Source organism: Dicentrarchus labrax, unplaced genomic scaffold, assembly GCF_905237075.1.
Source record: "Dicentrarchus labrax unplaced genomic scaffold, dlabrax2021, whole genome shotgun sequence".
Lineage (NCBI taxonomy): Eukaryota > Metazoa > Chordata > Actinopteri > Moronidae > Dicentrarchus > Dicentrarchus labrax.
Window position 1 is genome coordinate 6,979,083 of NW_026136709.1, and position 18,090 is coordinate 6,997,172.

Below are 18,090 nucleotides of genomic sequence, written 5' to 3' on the forward strand. Positions count from 1 at the left end.
AGATTCCCCTGTTCCAAAGGTGAAATCAGAAAGTTGTTTTGAGGATTATCTTGCATGAGCCACCCAACTTGACCCCCCAACAGTCTACAGAGACTACAAATACACATTCATTTAATTGTAGTATGTTAGTTTTATTGGCAGTTCCATACAGTGTGAAATATATTTAGTTGGAAAGCTAGATAGATGATTGGACTGTGGTGCGACTTATGTCTACCAGTTGTAACATAATGTTCCCTTTATCAGAGTAATACCACAGTCACAGGGGACGCAACATCTTTGTGTTCATAGTTCAGGCTATGACAAACAAAAAATATCTTTTCACAGCAGGGTACAGCAAGCACTTATTTAACACTAATTTATAATACACATTTCCTTAAATTCAGTCACCATGTAGTATCACGGCAAAGCTCAAACTTAGTAAATTAAGTATCATGCTCAAATCACATCATCTTATACAAAAATTAAACTGTTCTCATGTACAGAAGCAACCAGTACTCGTTTCAACCAGGTCTGAAAGAACAGTGTCACATTAGTGTGATGGCGGCGGTGCTGCCGACGCAACCTTTTCCAACGTCTGACCACGACCCTTTCCCAGCTCACTGCCTGGACAGACAAAAACACACCACACACTATATGAGCCCACTGATTTCTCACATGTTTCCAACATTAAGACACAAAACTTGTGAAATAGGGGTTACAACACTGAGAGATTGTGCACAATAACAGCAGAGAAAAGACTGAAAAAAAACACAAGAAATAATACAAAGAAATAATAAGAAATAATAACATTTATTCAACAAAGCCATACATGTTAGATGTTACATTTGTAGTGGATAGTTCTGATTGCTCTCATTGCTTGGTGTTATCATGCACAATACAGAGCTATAATGTCTCTTGGTCACTACTTTATGTACTTTCAATTAAGTCAAGTCAAATTTAAAACATAACTGAACATACAGTTATGGATTTGACGTTAATTATGTGTTTTTATTGTGTTCTTTTTCATCCACATTCATTTCTTGGCATTGATTTGTGCCATTCCGTTCAGTAAATGCATAAAGAGGATGGAGATAAGCAGTAAATATGAGGTATTTAGGTTCATTCAACCAACCTTTCTAGGACGGGCCGGAAACATTTAACATATTAGGGGGTTTCAGCTTGTAAGAATTGAAGAAGGAAGATACTTGATCAGGCAGCTCCGCCAGGACGCTCTGGGCAAGGGCCACGCTATTTCCCTGCAATGACAATGTTACAAGAATAAGAGCTAGTCTTATCCATGTTTAGGACAATGCTAGCTAACATTATAGGGTCAGTTTGTGTTTTTTGAAGTGAGGTTGTATGAGGTATTTATCCATTAACACACCACCAGTTTGGAAAAGAAGACAGGAGTCCTGACATGGAAGCTAAGTGATATTACTACTACTACTACTACTACTACTACTGTGTGCCCATAATTCATAGAGTAAACTAAGTAGAGTAAACTGTATAATGGTTTTTATAGGTGGGCCTGAGAAACATTTTTCTGCATCCCCCGTCCACAGCAGTGCATTGCTTAGCTTTCGTGCCAGGACTCCTGTCTGCTCTATGGCAACTTCCATCTACTACAGGTAATACACTGACTGTGGATAAGTACCTCATACAATCCCAATTCAGAAAACCTGAACATCCCTTTAAAGAGTGCATGGTTCTGGGCTCACCTTATGCTGACCAATGAAATCAAAGGAAGGCTAGAAAGAAGGAAGGCGGGCAGGGTAGTGTTACATATGAAGAGCAGAGGGCAGTAGGGGGAATTGAAAAAATTAACATAAAACTGAAACGTGATACAAATTACAAATTGGTACTGGATTATGAACTATTCTACAAAGAAATATCCCATATACTGTATACAGTAACTCTGTTACAGAAGCATAAAGGTGTATATATACGTTAGGGATATTCCACTTTCGGGTGAAATTTATGGAAAATGTAAAAAGTTGATGCTACAGTGATATTATATCATGAAAGTAGGGCATTTAAGTAGAAGGTCAAATTAAGATCACCTGGAATGGTTATAGTGCATTTTATGTACATTCTGAAATTTCATCCGAAAGCCGAACATCCCTAACTTTTTGTGAGTAGTGTATATGCTGATGCTTACTTGGAAATCTCTGAAGGGCACAAACTGGACGATGTCTCTCGAGGCGACATCACCGTTGGGCGAACACAGCAATTTGTCATCACTGTCAAGGAACTCCATTGCGCTGAAGTCTGCCCCGCCTACACCCACTATGATGATCGACATGGGCAGACGAGAGGCCTCTACAATAGCGGTGCGTGTCTGGTCCATGTCTGTGATCACTCCATCTGTGATGATGAGCAGCACAAAGTATTGCTGCAGACGGAAAGAGAAAGACAAGACAAAGATCTTATATTATTGTTCAAATTTCCAGTTTGTTTGGCTTAATAATTGTCAGTATAAGTGACATAACCATTAGGACGCATCTTATACATCATTACAGTGTCTGAACAACATCACTTTTTATTGCTGAATTTTGTCATGGGAAATTTAACTAAGCAACAGTGTGAGCATGTTTATCTATTTATACATTAGATTTGACACAATAAACCTAATATGTTTTGATAGAAGCAACATTCAAATTGAAAACTGAATAAACTTAATAATTCACTACTTACTGAGGCCATATTTTGGCGGAGAGCTTGTTTGGCGAAGCAGGCTACATGGTTGATGATGGGAGCGAAGTTGGTGGGGCCCCAGAGCTTCAGCTGAGGTAGACACTGCCGGTAAGCATGCACCACACCCTCTATGCCTACAACACACACACATACACGAGCATAAGGTAGCATCAATGCAGCGTAGTTGAGCCACTTTTAACAGCCAAACACGGTCTTTGACTTACCTGCACAGAATGGATTTGCTGGGTTGAAATTGACAGGAAACTGATGGGAAACCTGAAAGCAAGATTCATAGATAGATTCATATTTATATAAAAGCTTTAGAATATAGTCCGTGACAATTTTACACCAACATCTGAATTTAAAAATGGAACGCGTCAGAAAAAAACAATCAACTTTGTCACAATGTTCCTATGTCCTTCAATGTTTATCTTGTCAGGAACCTGTAGTTTATTAGTCATTTCCTGGCTGCTGACACAAAATCAAATCACAAAGAGACCAATAATGAAGCAGTTTTAAAAGTACAATACACTACCAGGCAGGTAAATGACAAAATATATGGATAAAATCACTCTTAAACTGGAACTATCACATATCTTCAAACTAACCCTGATTTGGCTGTTGAACTGATTTTGAGTGTGTGCAATTATACATAGGTGTGGAAACCATACACATTGTGCTGTGCAGGAATCTACGGGTCCCGGATTGGCCAGAGAGAGAAAAAAAAAATGGATATATATTTTTCATCATAATGTAATGATTGCATGTTGAGTGCTTGAAATGTTATTGCATGCACAGAAGATACAATTCATTCCACCTATTAATATGTTCATGTGTTTATTTTGTATGTATGTTGATTTGGTATATTGTCATTGTTCAAATTAGTTTATTAATATTTTCAGAAACTCCATAGATAGTGAATTGGGGTATTGTGGAATAGTGGTAGTGGCTTTCAATAAAAGAAAGCTGATGTTACGTCTGTCTTACAACAGTTTGGAATTTTAAAGTTTTTTTTGACTTTTTTCACACCTGCCAGGAAGGAGGGACCTGGGCTCCAAAACCAAAGACAGGAAACATCTTGTTACTACACAGAAAGACAGAAAAAAATGAAGGTATGAAGGTATAAGGGAAAACAAGGCACATCAGTCAGTAGATCAAAGCTGTAAAACTAAATCCTCTAGTGTATAAGCACTGCAAGCAAGCAGACGTTTATAAAATCAGAAGATAGAAAATAACAAGTTACATTACATCTGACTGGCTTGGTAAATATTATCAAGTAAACAAATGGAAAAATATTCTAGATTTCTTATTATTTAGGCAAATATCTAATGTATGAAGACTGTCTTGAGATTTTCAGGAGGCTTTTTTTGTTGTTGAGCAGATCTCCTCTCTGTTAACTTTATTTACCTGTCATAGTCCTGGATGACATTACCCACTGCCCAGATGGCTGTCAGGTATTCATTATAGCCTTCAGGGTTTATATAGTGGAGGGACTGGGGAGTGCTGGGATCCCCGTTAGAGCCTGTGAAGTCAATGGCAATCTGGCCATGGTTGGGGAGAATTCATTTTAGGTTAATTTAAAAAATAAAATAAAATAAAACATAGAAACATAAATAATAAAAATAAATAAAAGTTAAAAGTAGTAATAGTATCTTGTGTTTGATATTTTCAAACTCACTGTGAAGTTGATTTGACAACCCCCCATAATATAATCCAGGAAGGTTAACTCCTTCACCACCTAAAAGGGTAAACATAGCATTAACAGCGTTATTTCTGTTTGTCTTAAAATGCATGGTCTAGACATTAATGAAAAGATGTACCAATGCAGTAGCTCAATGAGTAAAATTACATTTCCTAATTTCTAAATCGTTACCTGGCATTGCTTGATGCAAATGACCCCAGAGTTTTTATAGTTTTTCTTCTTTAACTTTTTTGGGTTAATGCACTCAAACTCAACCTGCAAGCGAGAACACGAGTCACATTTATGCCAGTTAAAATGACAGTAACAGGCTATTTATTGGCAGATCTGGAATTAAACACACACACAAAAGTCTCACCGGGGAAATATGCGTTCCCATTTGCATCTCCGCAAGTGTGGCTTTAAAGCTCCCAATAAGATCATGAGAGCCGCTGAAGTGATGGTCATAACAGTCAACCTGAAGACAAAAAAAGAGACTTCCTGTACTGGGTGACAAAATAAAAGCCAACACATAATAAGTTCAGAGACAGTAAACTAAGTATCAGGACAGGATGAGTGAATTAAGGTTGATTATCTAAAGCCATTACTAACATTTTTTGATAGTTATTAATAAATAAGTGCTGAGACATGCTTGTTCTGTCAGGGTGTAAAGACTCTCTGGTCATGGATGGAATATAAACATAATTAAAACTGTTTGTGGTCAGAAAGGAAGCTTTATCTTATCATTGGTCCAATAATAATAATAATAATAAGTCTAACCCCAATAAGATACAAAGGTCACACCTCACCTCACAGGAACAAATAATCAGTCATATTTTACTCTCAGTTATCAATGTAAATGCAGTACATGCAAAGAGAGTAAAAAGAACAGAGCAAAAATGCACACCTTTACGTAGTGATGTCACAAACTGTGCATGCATACACACATTGCTTATCCAGCTGGGTCGCAAGCACCCTCTTGCTTTAAGTTTGGGAGCATTGTAAGATGAAAAGAAAATGCAATTACACGGGAGGAATCATTAGTACGTTAGAGTAGCATTATCAATCAGGTGGATCTAAAATAAATCAAAAGGAGCAAACAATATACAGTTTTCACAACTTAGCGCATTCTTCGGGGGAGGGGTTGTGTTAATGGACTACAATTTACTGGGAATATTAACTGACATAAATAAATGAAGAAAAAAAATACCTTTATAGATTTTTCCACATGTCCTCCACAGAGTGATCGCAATGAGATGCGGAAGGGTCTCCATGTCGGGTTTAGATTGTTTTTTACCACCTACATAAACATGTGATGATGAGTCAATAATACTATGCAGGCAGAGGGATGAACAGCTAGTAAATATGTGTTTACCTCTGTCCTGTGAGCCAGCTGCCATCCAGTTTCTGTCTGCCTGTAGAATTCCAGGAAAGGATCGGACCACCACAAATACTGGACAAACAGATCCAATTCATAATTTACAGTACTTCAAGACATTAAGAGCAAATCAAAAGGCAGTAAAAATGATAAATAAAATGTCAGACCTAAATGTTTAAAATGACCATCAGTACCTTTTTGTCCAGCCTGCGGGCTGATACCTCAAAGTTTGCCACTCTGGTGTCTGTTATTTCTTCAGCGTAGATCTATTTAAAAAATAAAAATAAATAAATTGAATCTTAAAGATTTGGGCAATTTTGTACTTTGGACCACATGGCAGAAATAAATGCTTGAATTTTTTTTTGCCATTTCAAATGCAGAAATCGTGAATTCACATCAGTAAACAGCACAAAGCATGTTTGTGTTTTCTAACCCAGATGTGACCCGTTAGAATGATATGATGCTAAAGAGAGAGACATCAAAGGTCACCATAACCAACACAAGATGCACCTGTATCACAGAGTGACCTCCTTCAACAAACATAGCTAGGATCCTGTAAATCTTGGTACAGTATCATGATTCCAAAAAGCATCTAAAACCTTATAAAAACAGATTTGAAAAAATGTGTACATGCCTGTTTTGATCACACACAGTGGCATGGAGTTCATGTTTTAGGCATAAAACAAGCTTGTCCTATGTCCTAAGGCATTGCTTATCCCTAAATGAGACAAAGCGTCCACTTACTGTGATGGTCCCATGACCTGCAGGCCTCTTGTCCTTCAGCAACAACTGTCGAGTCATTTGCCTGTTAGAAACAACCTGGACACAAACACTGGCGGTGTCACAGAACAATGAAAAGGAGGAGGAACAACCAACGTTTTCTTTTAAAGACTGTATAAACTGTGGCTCACCTGGCCTAGGGTGCATTCAAGCTCCCCCAGAAAATCATCATCACTCAGGTCATAGGTGTTATTGTCAATATCATACACGCAAAACTTCAGCCTCTGCACCATCTCGAAATAGTAGTCGATGATAAACTTCTTGGCAAACTTTGGATTCAGGCAGTTCAGGATCATCTCTGTGCGGCCAAACTGAGTCACAAAAAAACAACCCAATCTAATGACTCGGGCTAAATCAGAAGCCAAATACATATAATATAAATAAATATATAAGAGAGAACATCAACTACTGTGCCAATAATACATGCAGGTACGTCTGCTTATTCAAACTAAGGCCTTAACTCACACACATATTTTGAACATTATGATTTCTCTTCCTGTGACCCAATACAGACCTCATACCACTGGGAGCCTGAAGTGTTGATGTACAGGGCACACAGAGGGTCCGACTTAGAGAAGATGTCCATGTCCATGAGGTTCTCACAGGAGATGGTCAGCTCCACCTTGGTGGCAATATGTAAGGGCCCTGGCCCAGGGGCCCCGCCTGAGGCCATGGCAGCTTGTTGTACTAAGATAACCACATAGATGCACCACAGATAATCATAATCAGAATATTGAGAATATTGAGAGGTGAGGGTGGTATGTTTACTCAAGTGTTTTGAGGTATTTGTAACGTTACTCTACTTAAATATTTCCTTTTTATATATAACGTTATATTTCTCCTCCACTGCACTTTACAACTACTTTTACTGATTCTTTATAACTACAGGACTTACAGGAGGTGACAAAGAGTATTTTTACATTATGGTATTGCTACTTTTAAATAAATACTCTGTAATAATACATCTTCCACTACTTTTTGTGTTAGTAATACAACTACATGTATTATTATCAGACTACAGCGGTAACAGGTTGTAATGTTATCGGCTACCGTTGGTCTCATTTTAACGGTTATTACAGCCCCTTTAACAGACCGTGTATGTAGACCCAGTATTAACACTAAATAGAGACACCAATTAAAAAATGTATAACGATAATGACATAAAGGAAAACTTGAACTAAGTTAAACCTTTAACTTTACTACAAATGCTAAGGTTGAGACCTGTGAGCGGGGCACCAGTTAGCCTACCGTTACCGTTACCGTTAACGTTAGGTGGGTGTGGCAATGTCTGGAGCACTACAACAAAAACAACCACTATAAATATATATTGTTTCTTCATACCGGTTAAAATCTTATTGAGGCATATTTACCTGTTTAGTTAGTTGTTGAAAAATATAAATATTTGTCCTGCCTCTGGTCGTACGTGAATAGGTGACGTTTATGTGACAAGAACAGCTGAACAACGGAGGGGGCGGAGCTAACCTAGCTAACTTCTTTAGCTTTATCTAGCTATCTAATGACGGAACCTTCACGAGGTCTTGTTTCCTACCGACGGCATATAGAGAACACATTTCTCCGGGGTGCATTCAAGAAACCAATTAAATAGCTAACCGCTGTAACATGCAGCCTTTTTGTGCTGTTTTTGCCTTCAAACTTATTTCTCGCTGATGAAAAACAAAAAGGCTTTAGTTAAAGTGCTGTTTTGATTTGGCTTCGCAGACTGCTTTATGGTCTTTTTATTAGGGAATATGTATACAAACGTTTTAAAGGTCTATTTGTCGCATACACACAGTATATGTATTACGCTGACTAATCTCTAAAGGAAAATAGAAAAAAAGAAATTATAAAGATTCAAGATTTTTTTTAAAAAGAAGATAAATATATTTTAAAATCTAACAATAACATATAATGTATGTGTGTAAGTCACGAGACTAACATGCCCAATTATTGACCTTTAGCAACGTCCTGTGTGTGTGTGTACTCTTGAATGCTCCCTGTGTGTGTTGGCGAACGGCCCTCAGTTCGTGATGCCGTCGCACTAATGTTCCTGATCACTCTGCGTTTGGACCTTTGACAGGATGGCCGGGGTCGTGCTGCGGCGGTGTGTGAGCACTTTACTGTCAACATCTGGGGCCAAAAGCATCGGAACCAGAGGAACCAGAGGAACCAGAGGAACCAGCAGCTATTACAGGACCGCTTTAAGAAGAACTGCCACGGCTCTTACTGTAAATAACCATTCATTTTATTCTCACTCATGGTACAGTGTTGTTATCCTGCATGAACCTGCTCACTGTTACCTGCACACACATGCCCGAGCGCATGAATGAGTTACGCTTCAGAAGAACAGGGCTGTTATTGTAAAAGCGAATGAAGGTAAAAGGTCAGCAGTCCTATCAGAAAGCTGCTTAGCTGTTAAAGTTTAACAGGTGTCTAGTGATGATGATGAGGATGATGATGAGGATGAGGATGACTGTGTGTAATTTACCTAAATTCTAGTTTAAGTGCTAAAATCCTATCTAAATGGTCCAATTCAAACCGTACAATGGCCATGGGTGAGTGCAGGGATCTGTGTCAGGTTACCTTGGTTCAGCTGAGACTGATCATTGTGAATAATGGCCAGCAGCCAGGCATGCTTTGTTTTTATGTTTGAACTCTCTTTCTAACTGAAGTTGTCCCTTCATTAGTTCCCTTATTTGTCTTTTATGTCATTTCCTTTCTTGGGTGCAGAGTGGAAGAGCTGCATTCCTCCTGGGGATCCCAACGCTGTCCTGTCTGGGTTATGAAGCTTATCACAGAGTGCAGAGTTCAGCCGTGGTCCACGCTTTGGAAAAAGGTATTTGGTGTGTAAGATGTGAGAAATCGATCAAATATGTTGGTTTTTTTGGTGGTTGTATTAGTTGTACAATACCACAATCCTAATCAGCATGTCATTAATAAACTGTCTTTCAATGACAACTTTTAGGGGCAGCGTGAAGGAAAATGGAAAGAGAGAGAGTTGAGGTGTAGTCTAATAAATGAGCGTATGTCTGAGTGAATTTGCTGCTGTGTTTTGTGTCCGTGCAGAGGAGGTGTTGGAGCAGGCTGACTACCTGTACAGCAGTGCAGAGTCAGAGAAGCTGTACCAGCTGCTGCTGCAGTACAAGGACAGGTAAGGAGAAACTGCAGCCATAACCAGCTCTTCTCTGTTGTCACTAGAAGTTTATGTGTCCTGTTTGGGTGCATTATATTTTTTATGTGATATTTTTTATCCCTGCTTATTGTTTTTAGTACATCTACCAGTTCCTTTATGTGATACTACCACCAGAGGTCACCAAAGTCAAACATTTATACACATAGTGAGCTCAAGTTCTGACTTTGTTTCCATGAATACTGCATCTATAACATCAGTGGTGGACAATAATGAATAATTAATTTGTCACATATATCTGTATAACCTCATGGGAGTGGTTGTGTGTCCGTCCAGTGACGATGCAGACTTTCTGTGGAGGCTGGCCCGTGCGTCTCGTGACCTGTCCCTCCTGCCCAACATGGAGGCCGGGCGGAAGAAGCAGCTGGTGTTTGAGGCCTTCGAATATGCGAAGAAGGCACTGGAGAAAGACGACGAGAATTTCTCAGCGCACAAAGTAAGACGGTCGTCTCACTGAGGAGCCACTTTTGATTCAGCTCCAACAGGTTTCTCAGAGAAAGCATGCGTTTACACTTGCTGATGTTTCCAAGTTTACCAACCCATTATGGCACAGTACAGTTTCTTTTAAAAGAACTTTAAGAAAATATTCAAAAAGGCACAAAGGTCCAAACTCTCAACATTCTTCCCCTCCCTCACACAGTGGTACGCAGTATGTCTCAGTGATGTCGGGGATTACGAGGGAGTGAAGGTGAAAATTGGAAATTCCTACATCATCAGGGAACATCTAGAGGTGAGAGGACATTCGGGTCAATGTCATATTATCACTGTATCACATTTATCTGTATTCTGAAGTGAAACCTGTGCTTTTTCCTAGAGAGCCATCAAGCTCAATCCCAGTGATGCCACTTCCTTACATATTTTGGGTTACTGGTGAGTCTTTAGTTCCACCTGTGGCATGGGCACAAGCTCTACGTCACACACATGCTAACACACACATGAAATCAACCATAGAGAGCCAGTACTGACGACAACTTTCTTGCTAGACTTTTTCAAAGGTGAGAAATATATTGAAATATATTGTAATTAATTTACTTGCAGGCTGTTCAGAGTAACCACAGTCAATGGCAGTGCTGGGTCTCTCCCTCTCCTCTTGTGCCTTAGGCTGTCAGTAGGTGTGGTTTGTTTGAGCTTCTCTTTCTCTTTTTCTCTCCGGATCTCTGGATTAGGGTGTTCCTATAGTTTAGCTTATATGTAAATACTTTGTTTGAGCTTGTAAGTATTTAAATACTTTGTTTGATCTTTTCCCTCTTTTTTTAACTTCAAAAATATACGATGAGTTTGTGATTATTTGGCTAAATAATAATATATGTTGAGTGTGTGTATGTACATTTCCCTCACCGTATACCAATCAGAAACAGGTTTGCATAAGCACTGCAGTTTGCTGTGATGTATTTATTGATCAATCAAAATGAAAGAGACAGTAACTCAACCAGTGACTAAAGGAAAACTGACTGTTACCAAACACCTAGGTTGATTTCATTGTTTTATTCAGGTATAATTTTAGCAGCACTTCCATGGCAGACCAGAGTGAGTCAATGAAGTGATGCGAGTTACTGAAATAAAACGATAAAATATACTTTTTTATTACGTAAAATAAAATTTTAAAAAAACTTTTGGGGGGAAAATTTGGGACATTCTGGGACAATTTGGGAGTTGAAAGTAGAATTTAGGTGAATTGCGGGACACTGAGGAAAAATATATCGAGCTCTGATGGATACAAACTTAGACAAGCCAAGTCTGTTTTACATTTGACAACTCTCTTTCTGGAGGCTGAGGAAGTGAAGTTGGCGGTGGAATAAGTGTTTTTGATGTCGGAATGGTGGCAGTGATGAGGGTGAAGAGGAGAAAGTGTTGGCAGAAATATTGCAGTTGTCACTGTTTGAGGCCCTGAGAACGCAATCGGCACTGCATGTAAACCAGATGGAAAGAAACAGCAAAAAAACAAAATTGCATGAGACTTAAAGATACAGATGGTTACCATATGTTCTTTCAAAGGGGAATAATATTTTTGTTGTTTTGGAGAAAAAGATGTTCTTGTCAGTGTTGTTGCGATTCCCCCTGATTGCCACTGGAGGTTAACAGAGCTGTAGTCACTTTTAATCTAGTGTTTACTGGATATTACTTCACTGCAAAAAACTGTAGCGTGCCACAAGAAGTCCTTCATTTTCTTACTTACAATGAATAGAAATGACTAAAAACCTTTTGATACCACTCTGCATGCCCTTTCTGATCCACTGCGATCTGCAAACACCAGGAAGTACACGCTCATTCACTGTCCGATGTAATCAAAACTTCAACAGACTGAGCGTGCTAGCAGCGAAGGGGTTGCAGACAACACCCAGTTCTAGTCTGGGAACTTCGCTGAATAAAGGACCACTTTTAAAAAGGAGCCTGTGAGTCTATGCTCGCAGCTCTGTGAGGCACAGCAATGCTCTGAGCGAAATGCTAACATGCTGATAATTAGCAGTTATAATGTTTACCAGGGCAGACCTTATGTCCAAGCTGTCCCTACCGTGCCAAATGATATATTATTAGAGCTTAAAGGCTTTATTATTAAGGGAAATCTGTATGTTTTCACTCTCTAAGGTGCTTTGCTTTTGCTGAGCTGCCATGGTATCAACGCAAGGTGGCGGCTGTCATTTTTTCGTCACCGCCTACGTCCACATACGAGGAGGTGAGGACTCCTCGGCATATGCAACTCTTTCTTTGTCTTGTTACTTACTGCTCAACGGTTGACTGTTTATTCAGCTTCAGGCTGAAATTACATGTTACTTGTCTTAACTTTTTGGTTTGGGCCTGGAGGATTACAAACATCTTAACACATGTTAATGAAGTCATGCTTCTGTGTCTCTTGCAGGCTTTGGAATTCTTCCTGAAAGCTGAAGAAGGTAAAACACAGCATGCTAATAAAGTCGCTGGGGCAGCTGCTGATCTCCTGTTGGCTGCAGCTCAAACACTCAGACAGCACTGTGCCTGTAAATGTTTTATTCAGAGGTTTAAATGTATTCAACTTACACACAGTCCTGTGCATTTCTATATTTTTTCTCAGTTGATCCAAACTTCTATAGTAAAAACCTGGTGATGCTCGGGAAGACCTACATGGCCATGAACGACAAACAGAAAGCACTGCTGTGGCTGACCAAAGCAAAAGAGTACCCTCCTCACACACACGAAGACAAAGAGGTACATACACCTAGACCACCAACTTGTTGATTTACTGTGTTTGTACTTGACCCAGATGTAATAAAGTTTAACCGTGAGGAAGATGTAGGAATTGTACGTGCTGCTGTGAACATACTCAGTGGGTTTACAGTATATTTGTTCCTCTGCAGGTCCATAAAGAAGCTGTCGACCTCTTGAAGAAGCTAGGATGAAGCTGTGATCACCACAGAGAGGAATAGGATGCCTTTGGGGACTTTAGGGCTGTTAATATTTGCTATCATGCAAATAAAATGCTAATGTTTTCTTTCTATGATTTTATAACCACTAATACAGTAGAACTGTGAGTGGCCTTGCACACAGAATGCCTTTAAGAGATATAAGGTCCAACCATCAAAGCTGCAACATGCAGCTTTTGATATGGCAGTGGTAAGCAGGATCTACATGGTGTCTATATATCTATTAATGCCTGGCTTTTGTCTGACAGCTGGCAGGGGTGAGCTGGGCTAAATGTTTGAAAACGGTGAACATTGTCACTTTCTTAAATTCATTCAATAAATGTAACCAATTTCATTACGAAGCTGTATCTGTCTATCTGGAATCAAACATAAATGTTATAGTAAATATTAAATATTATAGTAAATGTTAAAGTATACACATTGACTGCGGAATGATGGGTTTTCTTCAGATGAAAATGATCTTAATTGTTTGTCTTTTGAGCTTTAATGAATCCATTCCTGGATATAGAAGATAGTCTGTGGAGTGTTCAATCTACCTGAAGGTATTTCTTTTAACCAAATGATGAATCAGATTTGAGAGAGAGGTGCTGTTAAATTGTAACCTGAAATATCTGAGGATTATAGTCATTTTATTCCAGATAGGTCAGGGGTTGAACAGTATGTTCCCTGTGTTCATTGGGTACGCACTACTCACAGAAGTCGACTGAAAAACGTAAACGCTGGCAGAACGACGGTGTGATATTGTGGTTATTTAATAAACCAAACCATGAACATCCTGGTCAGCTGTCACATTATTATAATGGCTGCTTTTTCATATCTGAGTCGGTGGTGACAGTCTCAGTGAGGTAAAACAGCAGGCGTATACCTGCCCTGTTATTGTAGTTCACTGAGGACACGTCATATGTTCAGTCAGGTCTATCTCACACTGTAGCCCACGTAAAAAAATTATCTTAATCAATCAGTGGGAAAAATGTGGTGGAAAAGTGGAGGCTGATTAGAAGGCTATGTTACAGATATATTTCATATATTCATTTAATAACTCTGACCCAGAATCAGGGCTGTTAAAGGAATATTTCATGTCAAATGCCCTCTAAAAAGCCATTGCATGCAATCTAGACGTCTAATGAACTTCCACCTCACTTGCAAATTTAGCAGGTGTTCACATCTTTTGACATCCAGATTAATGCTTACTGACATTTATTTTATATTATTATGGGGATTCATTTTCTGTTTGTATAGGCTATTTCTAAACTACATTTTAAGTTCTGCAACCAAGTAAAAATCCAATAAGTCTCAACAGTACAGGAGGCACAGCACAGGTGCTGCTACAGAATAAATTAATTAAAAACTGCATTTCCAGCTGAAACTGTGTGAATGCTGACAATTGTACCAACAATGAAAAGCACTGCTGAAAATGCAGAAATAAACTGAAACCTGAATTTATTAACTTGTCCTTTTCCTGACCAATCGAGTCACGCCACCGGCCCTACAGTTAAGGTGTGTGGATATGTGGCATGAGCTCTGAGGCTGTAGTGTTTGCACTGTGGCAGTGAGTGCCCTTATTATAGATAGACATTTGAATAGTTTCTGTGGCTGTATGCAGGAGTTGACCTAAAAACATACAGGAAAATAAAAGGTACCTGCTCTTGTCACAGCCGTGTGACAAGAAATAAAAATGAATTCAAACCAGCTGTAAAGATGGTCAGATACATTTATTAAATATGGTTCTTTCCACAGGCAAGATCCAGTCAAAACAAAAGATAAACCAAGAGCACATTAATTTATTTTTCTTTCAGAACAGAAGAACCAGTTTTGTTGTGCATCCTGAGCAGAAGGCCTCTCACCCCCCGATAATCACACAACAAACAAAGGAAAGCATGGTCATGGAGGGGGTTTATTCACTTATTTATTTGTATCTCATAAATCCATCTCTCTTCATTAAAATGGGTGAAAGCAGATTAAAAATGAATCTTCTATACACATCGTCTCCAGTAAAGGGGCATTCTGTACAGTGTAGTTGGTGTTTACAGTGTGTATCTACACGCGATATGTTACAGTTTGGATGCGTTTCAGATTGCCTAAACCGCAGCCAGCAGCGTTCCCTGCAGCGTATTCACGTACTGAAATGATAGACAGCATCATGACTCGGCTTTGCTTTGAGGGAATCCACCTGTCCAGGTGATCTTTAATCTTGTTACTTGCTGCGATGGAGGCAACCTGAAGCGTCCCATCTATTTCTGATAAGAACAAAGGCATCACAGATTTCCATCAATGGAGCGTGGCTCTGTGTAATTAATTATAATATTTAAGTACTTTATTTACTTTCATTATCTTTATACAATGAATATTCACATACACAGTTGATTTTCTTTGATTACAGGTTTCCGTTCAAAAGGAAGCACAAAGTTATGCAGTTTTGACTTCTCTTAAGAGTCAGCTCCTTTTGCTACAGTAAATGATTTTCTTCATACTGTCGTCCCTCCTTCCAGCTCTTCCATAGGGACAGCTGAATACATGTTATATACATCACTGTTAACTTGAGTAATCACAAGCTCCTCCTAGAAAGTCTAAAGCAGCTTGCTGCTGTCTGCAGTGGTCTGAAAAAAACACAATGCTAAGAGAAAAGAAGGAGAATGGCCTGCCACTGCCAGCTTTTTATCCTGCGTTTAGACTGCTGACTGAAAGAATAAGCACCAGAGTTGTCACCTAGAAACAATGGAGTTAGACGTGACATTTTGAAAAACAAAGGGCATGTCCCCTGAAGCATTTAAGGAAAGAAAGGACAAGGGGAAAGTGGGGGTGCAAAAACAAAAACACACAATTAACAATGTGATGCATCATCAGGCTTGCTGCTGTGAGTTGCACTGTGGAAGGTTTTCCACACATTATTTGGTCTGTGGCACATTAGTGTCTCATCAATGAAGTCTTCTAATCATTATTTGTATGTGAATTGGGCTAGTTTTGTTTTCTGCAAACAGCCTTGACTTGACTGATTTATACACACATATCATTATTAAACTAAGGCTCTCTCATCTCAGCACAAAACCTGAGAATCAGACTGAACATGGAGGAATAAATTAAACTGTGTAATCTGAGTGGGCTCAGCACTATTGCTTAAATTTTGTTTTGCTTTACTGTAGTCACACTGTTGGAAATAGCAGATACACACTGTATGTGACAGAATTGTTATTTTCCAACAATACCGTACAGGGTTATGACCCGTGACTTTCAGAAGCCCAAAATTTCAGCCCCACAGAAATGTTAAAATGCTTATTTTTTTATTTGGCCAGTGGCTGCTCTGTGATGCCAGCATGCAATATTTGTATATAGTTGTATATGTTTCTATATGTTGCTTTCAAGACACAAAGTTTGATTGACTTTTTTAATCCAGCGCCCCTGATCTTCTTTATGATCACTGGCCAAAATAAAAAATAAAGACCTCATTATATGTGGAACTTAGAAAGACATTATTGCGTTCAATGACTACTCCAGTTGTGATTAATGGTTGGTAATTAGTGAGAAGCTGAAACAGCTTCTTTCAGTACATATATCAATGTGCTGAAAGGAGGACATTCATATGAATGAGGAGTCCCTTGGACCTTATTACAACTCAAGATGGATGGATGAAATATCATAAGCTGCCTTTGATTTTAATGGTTACCAATAACTGAGGAGTTAAAGTAAATGTGATCTTCCTGTGCTTTGCAACAGTGGCTTCATATGACTGGCATCACTTTACAGAGATCACCAAGATTACCGAGATCGGAACTGAATGAAGCAAAAGAGAATCAGTCAAGCACACAAGAACCACTGAGCCAGAATCTGCTTTTTTCCTCTTTTTGACAATTTTCCAAACAACTCAATCTTTGAACAAAAACTGTGAGATGTCATCCTGGTGTGTATCTTTCTTGCTAACTGAAGCAGTGGGCTGCAGTCTAGGTGGAACAGAACATGGCCAGAGGTCACTGGCTTAAACATCAGAACTATGAACCACAGACCCCAACGCCACCACACACACATTTCACTCTTTTACTTAAACCAAGTATTTTCCTTGAATCCCCTTATTCCTTTTGATAAAGTAGCTGTTCTCCACCAACTTCACGACACTGCTGTCTTTACTCAAATGGGAGGATCCGGTGATACTCTGGGCTGTTGTCCAGAATGTCATTGAGGGGACAAATGCATGAGGGTTATTCTTCATCTGCTTCAGGTCAGTCAGTCCTGAACACTTTGCCTTTTTGACGATGATGGTAAAAATAAAAAATAAACTCATTAAGAGACAGAGCATCCATGCTAAAACGTCTTTGTTTGTGTATGTGTGGTGGTGGAAGCTGGTCACAGCAGTCTTCTCATCTCCAGAGGCAGCCATGCAAGCACACAAAAATTGCAAAATAATTACTATGGGTCCAACAGGGGAGAAAAAAATTCAGGCACCAGACCCCAATACTACTTTTGCCTTTTAGAAGCTCTATAGAACTAGAGCTTTAAAAGAAGATTGCGCTTCAACTATAAAATCCTCTCAAAAACACTTTTTAGTCTCTTTTAAAAAGCCAGTCAGCAGTGGGGAGGAAATTAAAAAAATATCCATGATCACGATGAAAATGATCCATGAGGAGCAAAAATGCTGAAATGCTTGCATATTTCATGATGGGGTATCATATAATATATAAGGGCTGGGGAACAGGATTGCGGCAAAAATGATGCTGCAAATTAAGATTTGGTTTAAAATGACAAAATAGCTTATATACATTGGTGGTTATTTTGTGCAATTTTTTTCTTTGTTTGTTTTTACTTGGCTGAATAAACAGCGATGGGGGAGGGAGAGAAATACAAGAGGACTCCTCCCTCTATTCTTGGCCAAATCCTTCTGTTTCCTCGATGGCAAAGAGCAGCTTCTCTTTCAGCTGTTCGAAACTCTTGTAAGGAGGCAAATCCAAACGGTTAAAACTGAAAAGACAAAAAGGGAAGACCAAAGATCAGCACACGGGCATGGTAT

At 39.1% G+C, this 18,090-nt stretch overlaps 3 protein-coding genes across 4 annotated transcripts in view; 1 reads left to right on the forward strand and 2 right to left on the reverse strand.

Annotated features, from left to right (window-relative positions):
- Positions 1 to 110: 110 nt before the first annotated feature.
- On the reverse strand, positions 111 to 7,995 carry LOC127369597 (copine-3). 2 transcript variants are annotated; one of them, XM_051411117.1, is made up of 18 exons: positions 7,880 to 7,995; positions 7,024 to 7,196; positions 6,641 to 6,820; positions 6,474 to 6,548; positions 5,924 to 5,995; positions 5,727 to 5,804; positions 5,562 to 5,651; positions 4,731 to 4,829; positions 4,547 to 4,630; positions 4,352 to 4,411; positions 4,081 to 4,214; positions 3,703 to 3,757; positions 2,898 to 2,949; positions 2,674 to 2,807; positions 2,138 to 2,371; positions 1,698 to 1,727; positions 1,112 to 1,235; positions 111 to 603 (listed from the first exon to the last, which is right to left on the reverse strand). In XM_051411117.1, the coding sequence occupies exons 2-17, from the start codon at positions 7,180 to 7,182 to the stop codon at positions 1,116 to 1,118; spliced, it is 1,656 nt and encodes a 551-aa protein (XP_051267077.1). In that variant the 5' UTR covers positions 7,183 to 7,196; positions 7,880 to 7,995; the 3' UTR covers positions 111 to 603; positions 1,112 to 1,115. The 2 variants fall into 2 exon arrangements, with proteins under 2 accessions (XP_051267077.1, XP_051267078.1); XM_051411118.1 differs by lacking the exon at positions 1,698 to 1,727.
- A 498-nt stretch (positions 7,996 to 8,493) lies between these two features.
- Positions 8,494 to 13,865, forward strand: rmdn1 (regulator of microtubule dynamics 1). Its single transcript, XM_051411130.1, has 10 exons — positions 8,494 to 8,734; positions 9,237 to 9,342; positions 9,573 to 9,657; positions 9,973 to 10,132; positions 10,337 to 10,426; positions 10,511 to 10,566; positions 12,283 to 12,370; positions 12,554 to 12,584; positions 12,746 to 12,879; positions 13,029 to 13,865. The coding sequence occupies exons 1-10, from the start codon at positions 8,588 to 8,590 to the stop codon at positions 13,068 to 13,070; spliced, it is 939 nt and encodes a 312-aa protein (XP_051267090.1). The 5' UTR covers positions 8,494 to 8,587; the 3' UTR covers positions 13,071 to 13,865.
- Positions 13,866 to 14,787: 922 nt separating this feature from the next.
- LOC127369594 (NEDD4-like E3 ubiquitin-protein ligase WWP1) overlaps positions 14,788 to 18,090 on the reverse strand; it is a 32,268-nt gene continuing 28,965 nt past the window's right edge. Inside the window, exon 25 of the mRNA XM_051411110.1 lies at positions 14,788 to 18,041. Coding sequence (XP_051267070.1) covers positions 17,942 to 18,041 — 100 coding nt within the window. The 3' untranslated portion in view covers positions 14,788 to 17,941. The remainder of the gene's footprint in view (positions 18,042 to 18,090) is intronic.

Excerpts from the sequence above, each read along its gene's own strand:
- LOC127369597 (XM_051411117.1), bottom strand. The coding sequence starts at position 7,182 with ATGGCCTCAGGCGGGGCCCCTGGGCCAGGGCCCTTACATATTGCCACC. Across the intron at positions 2,950-3,702 it reads AGGTCCCTCCTTCCTGGCAG|GTTTCCCATCAGTTTCCTGT; the intron begins GTGTGAAAAAAG and ends TCTTGCTTTCAG. Across the intron at positions 1,728-2,137 it reads TGCCCTTCAGAGATTTCCAA|CCTTCCTTTGATTTCATTGG; the intron begins GTAAGCATCAGC and ends CCTTCTTTCTAG.
- rmdn1 (XM_051411130.1), top strand. The coding sequence starts at position 8,588 with ATGGCCGGGGTCGTGCTGCGGCGGTGTGTGAGCACTTTACTGTCAACA. Across the intron at positions 9,658-9,972 it reads CTGCTGCAGTACAAGGACAG|TGACGATGCAGACTTTCTGT; the intron begins GTAAGGAGAAAC and ends GTGTCCGTCCAG. Across the intron at positions 10,567-12,282 it reads TTACATATTTTGGGTTACTG|GTGCTTTGCTTTTGCTGAGC; the intron begins GTGAGTCTTTAG and ends TCACTCTCTAAG.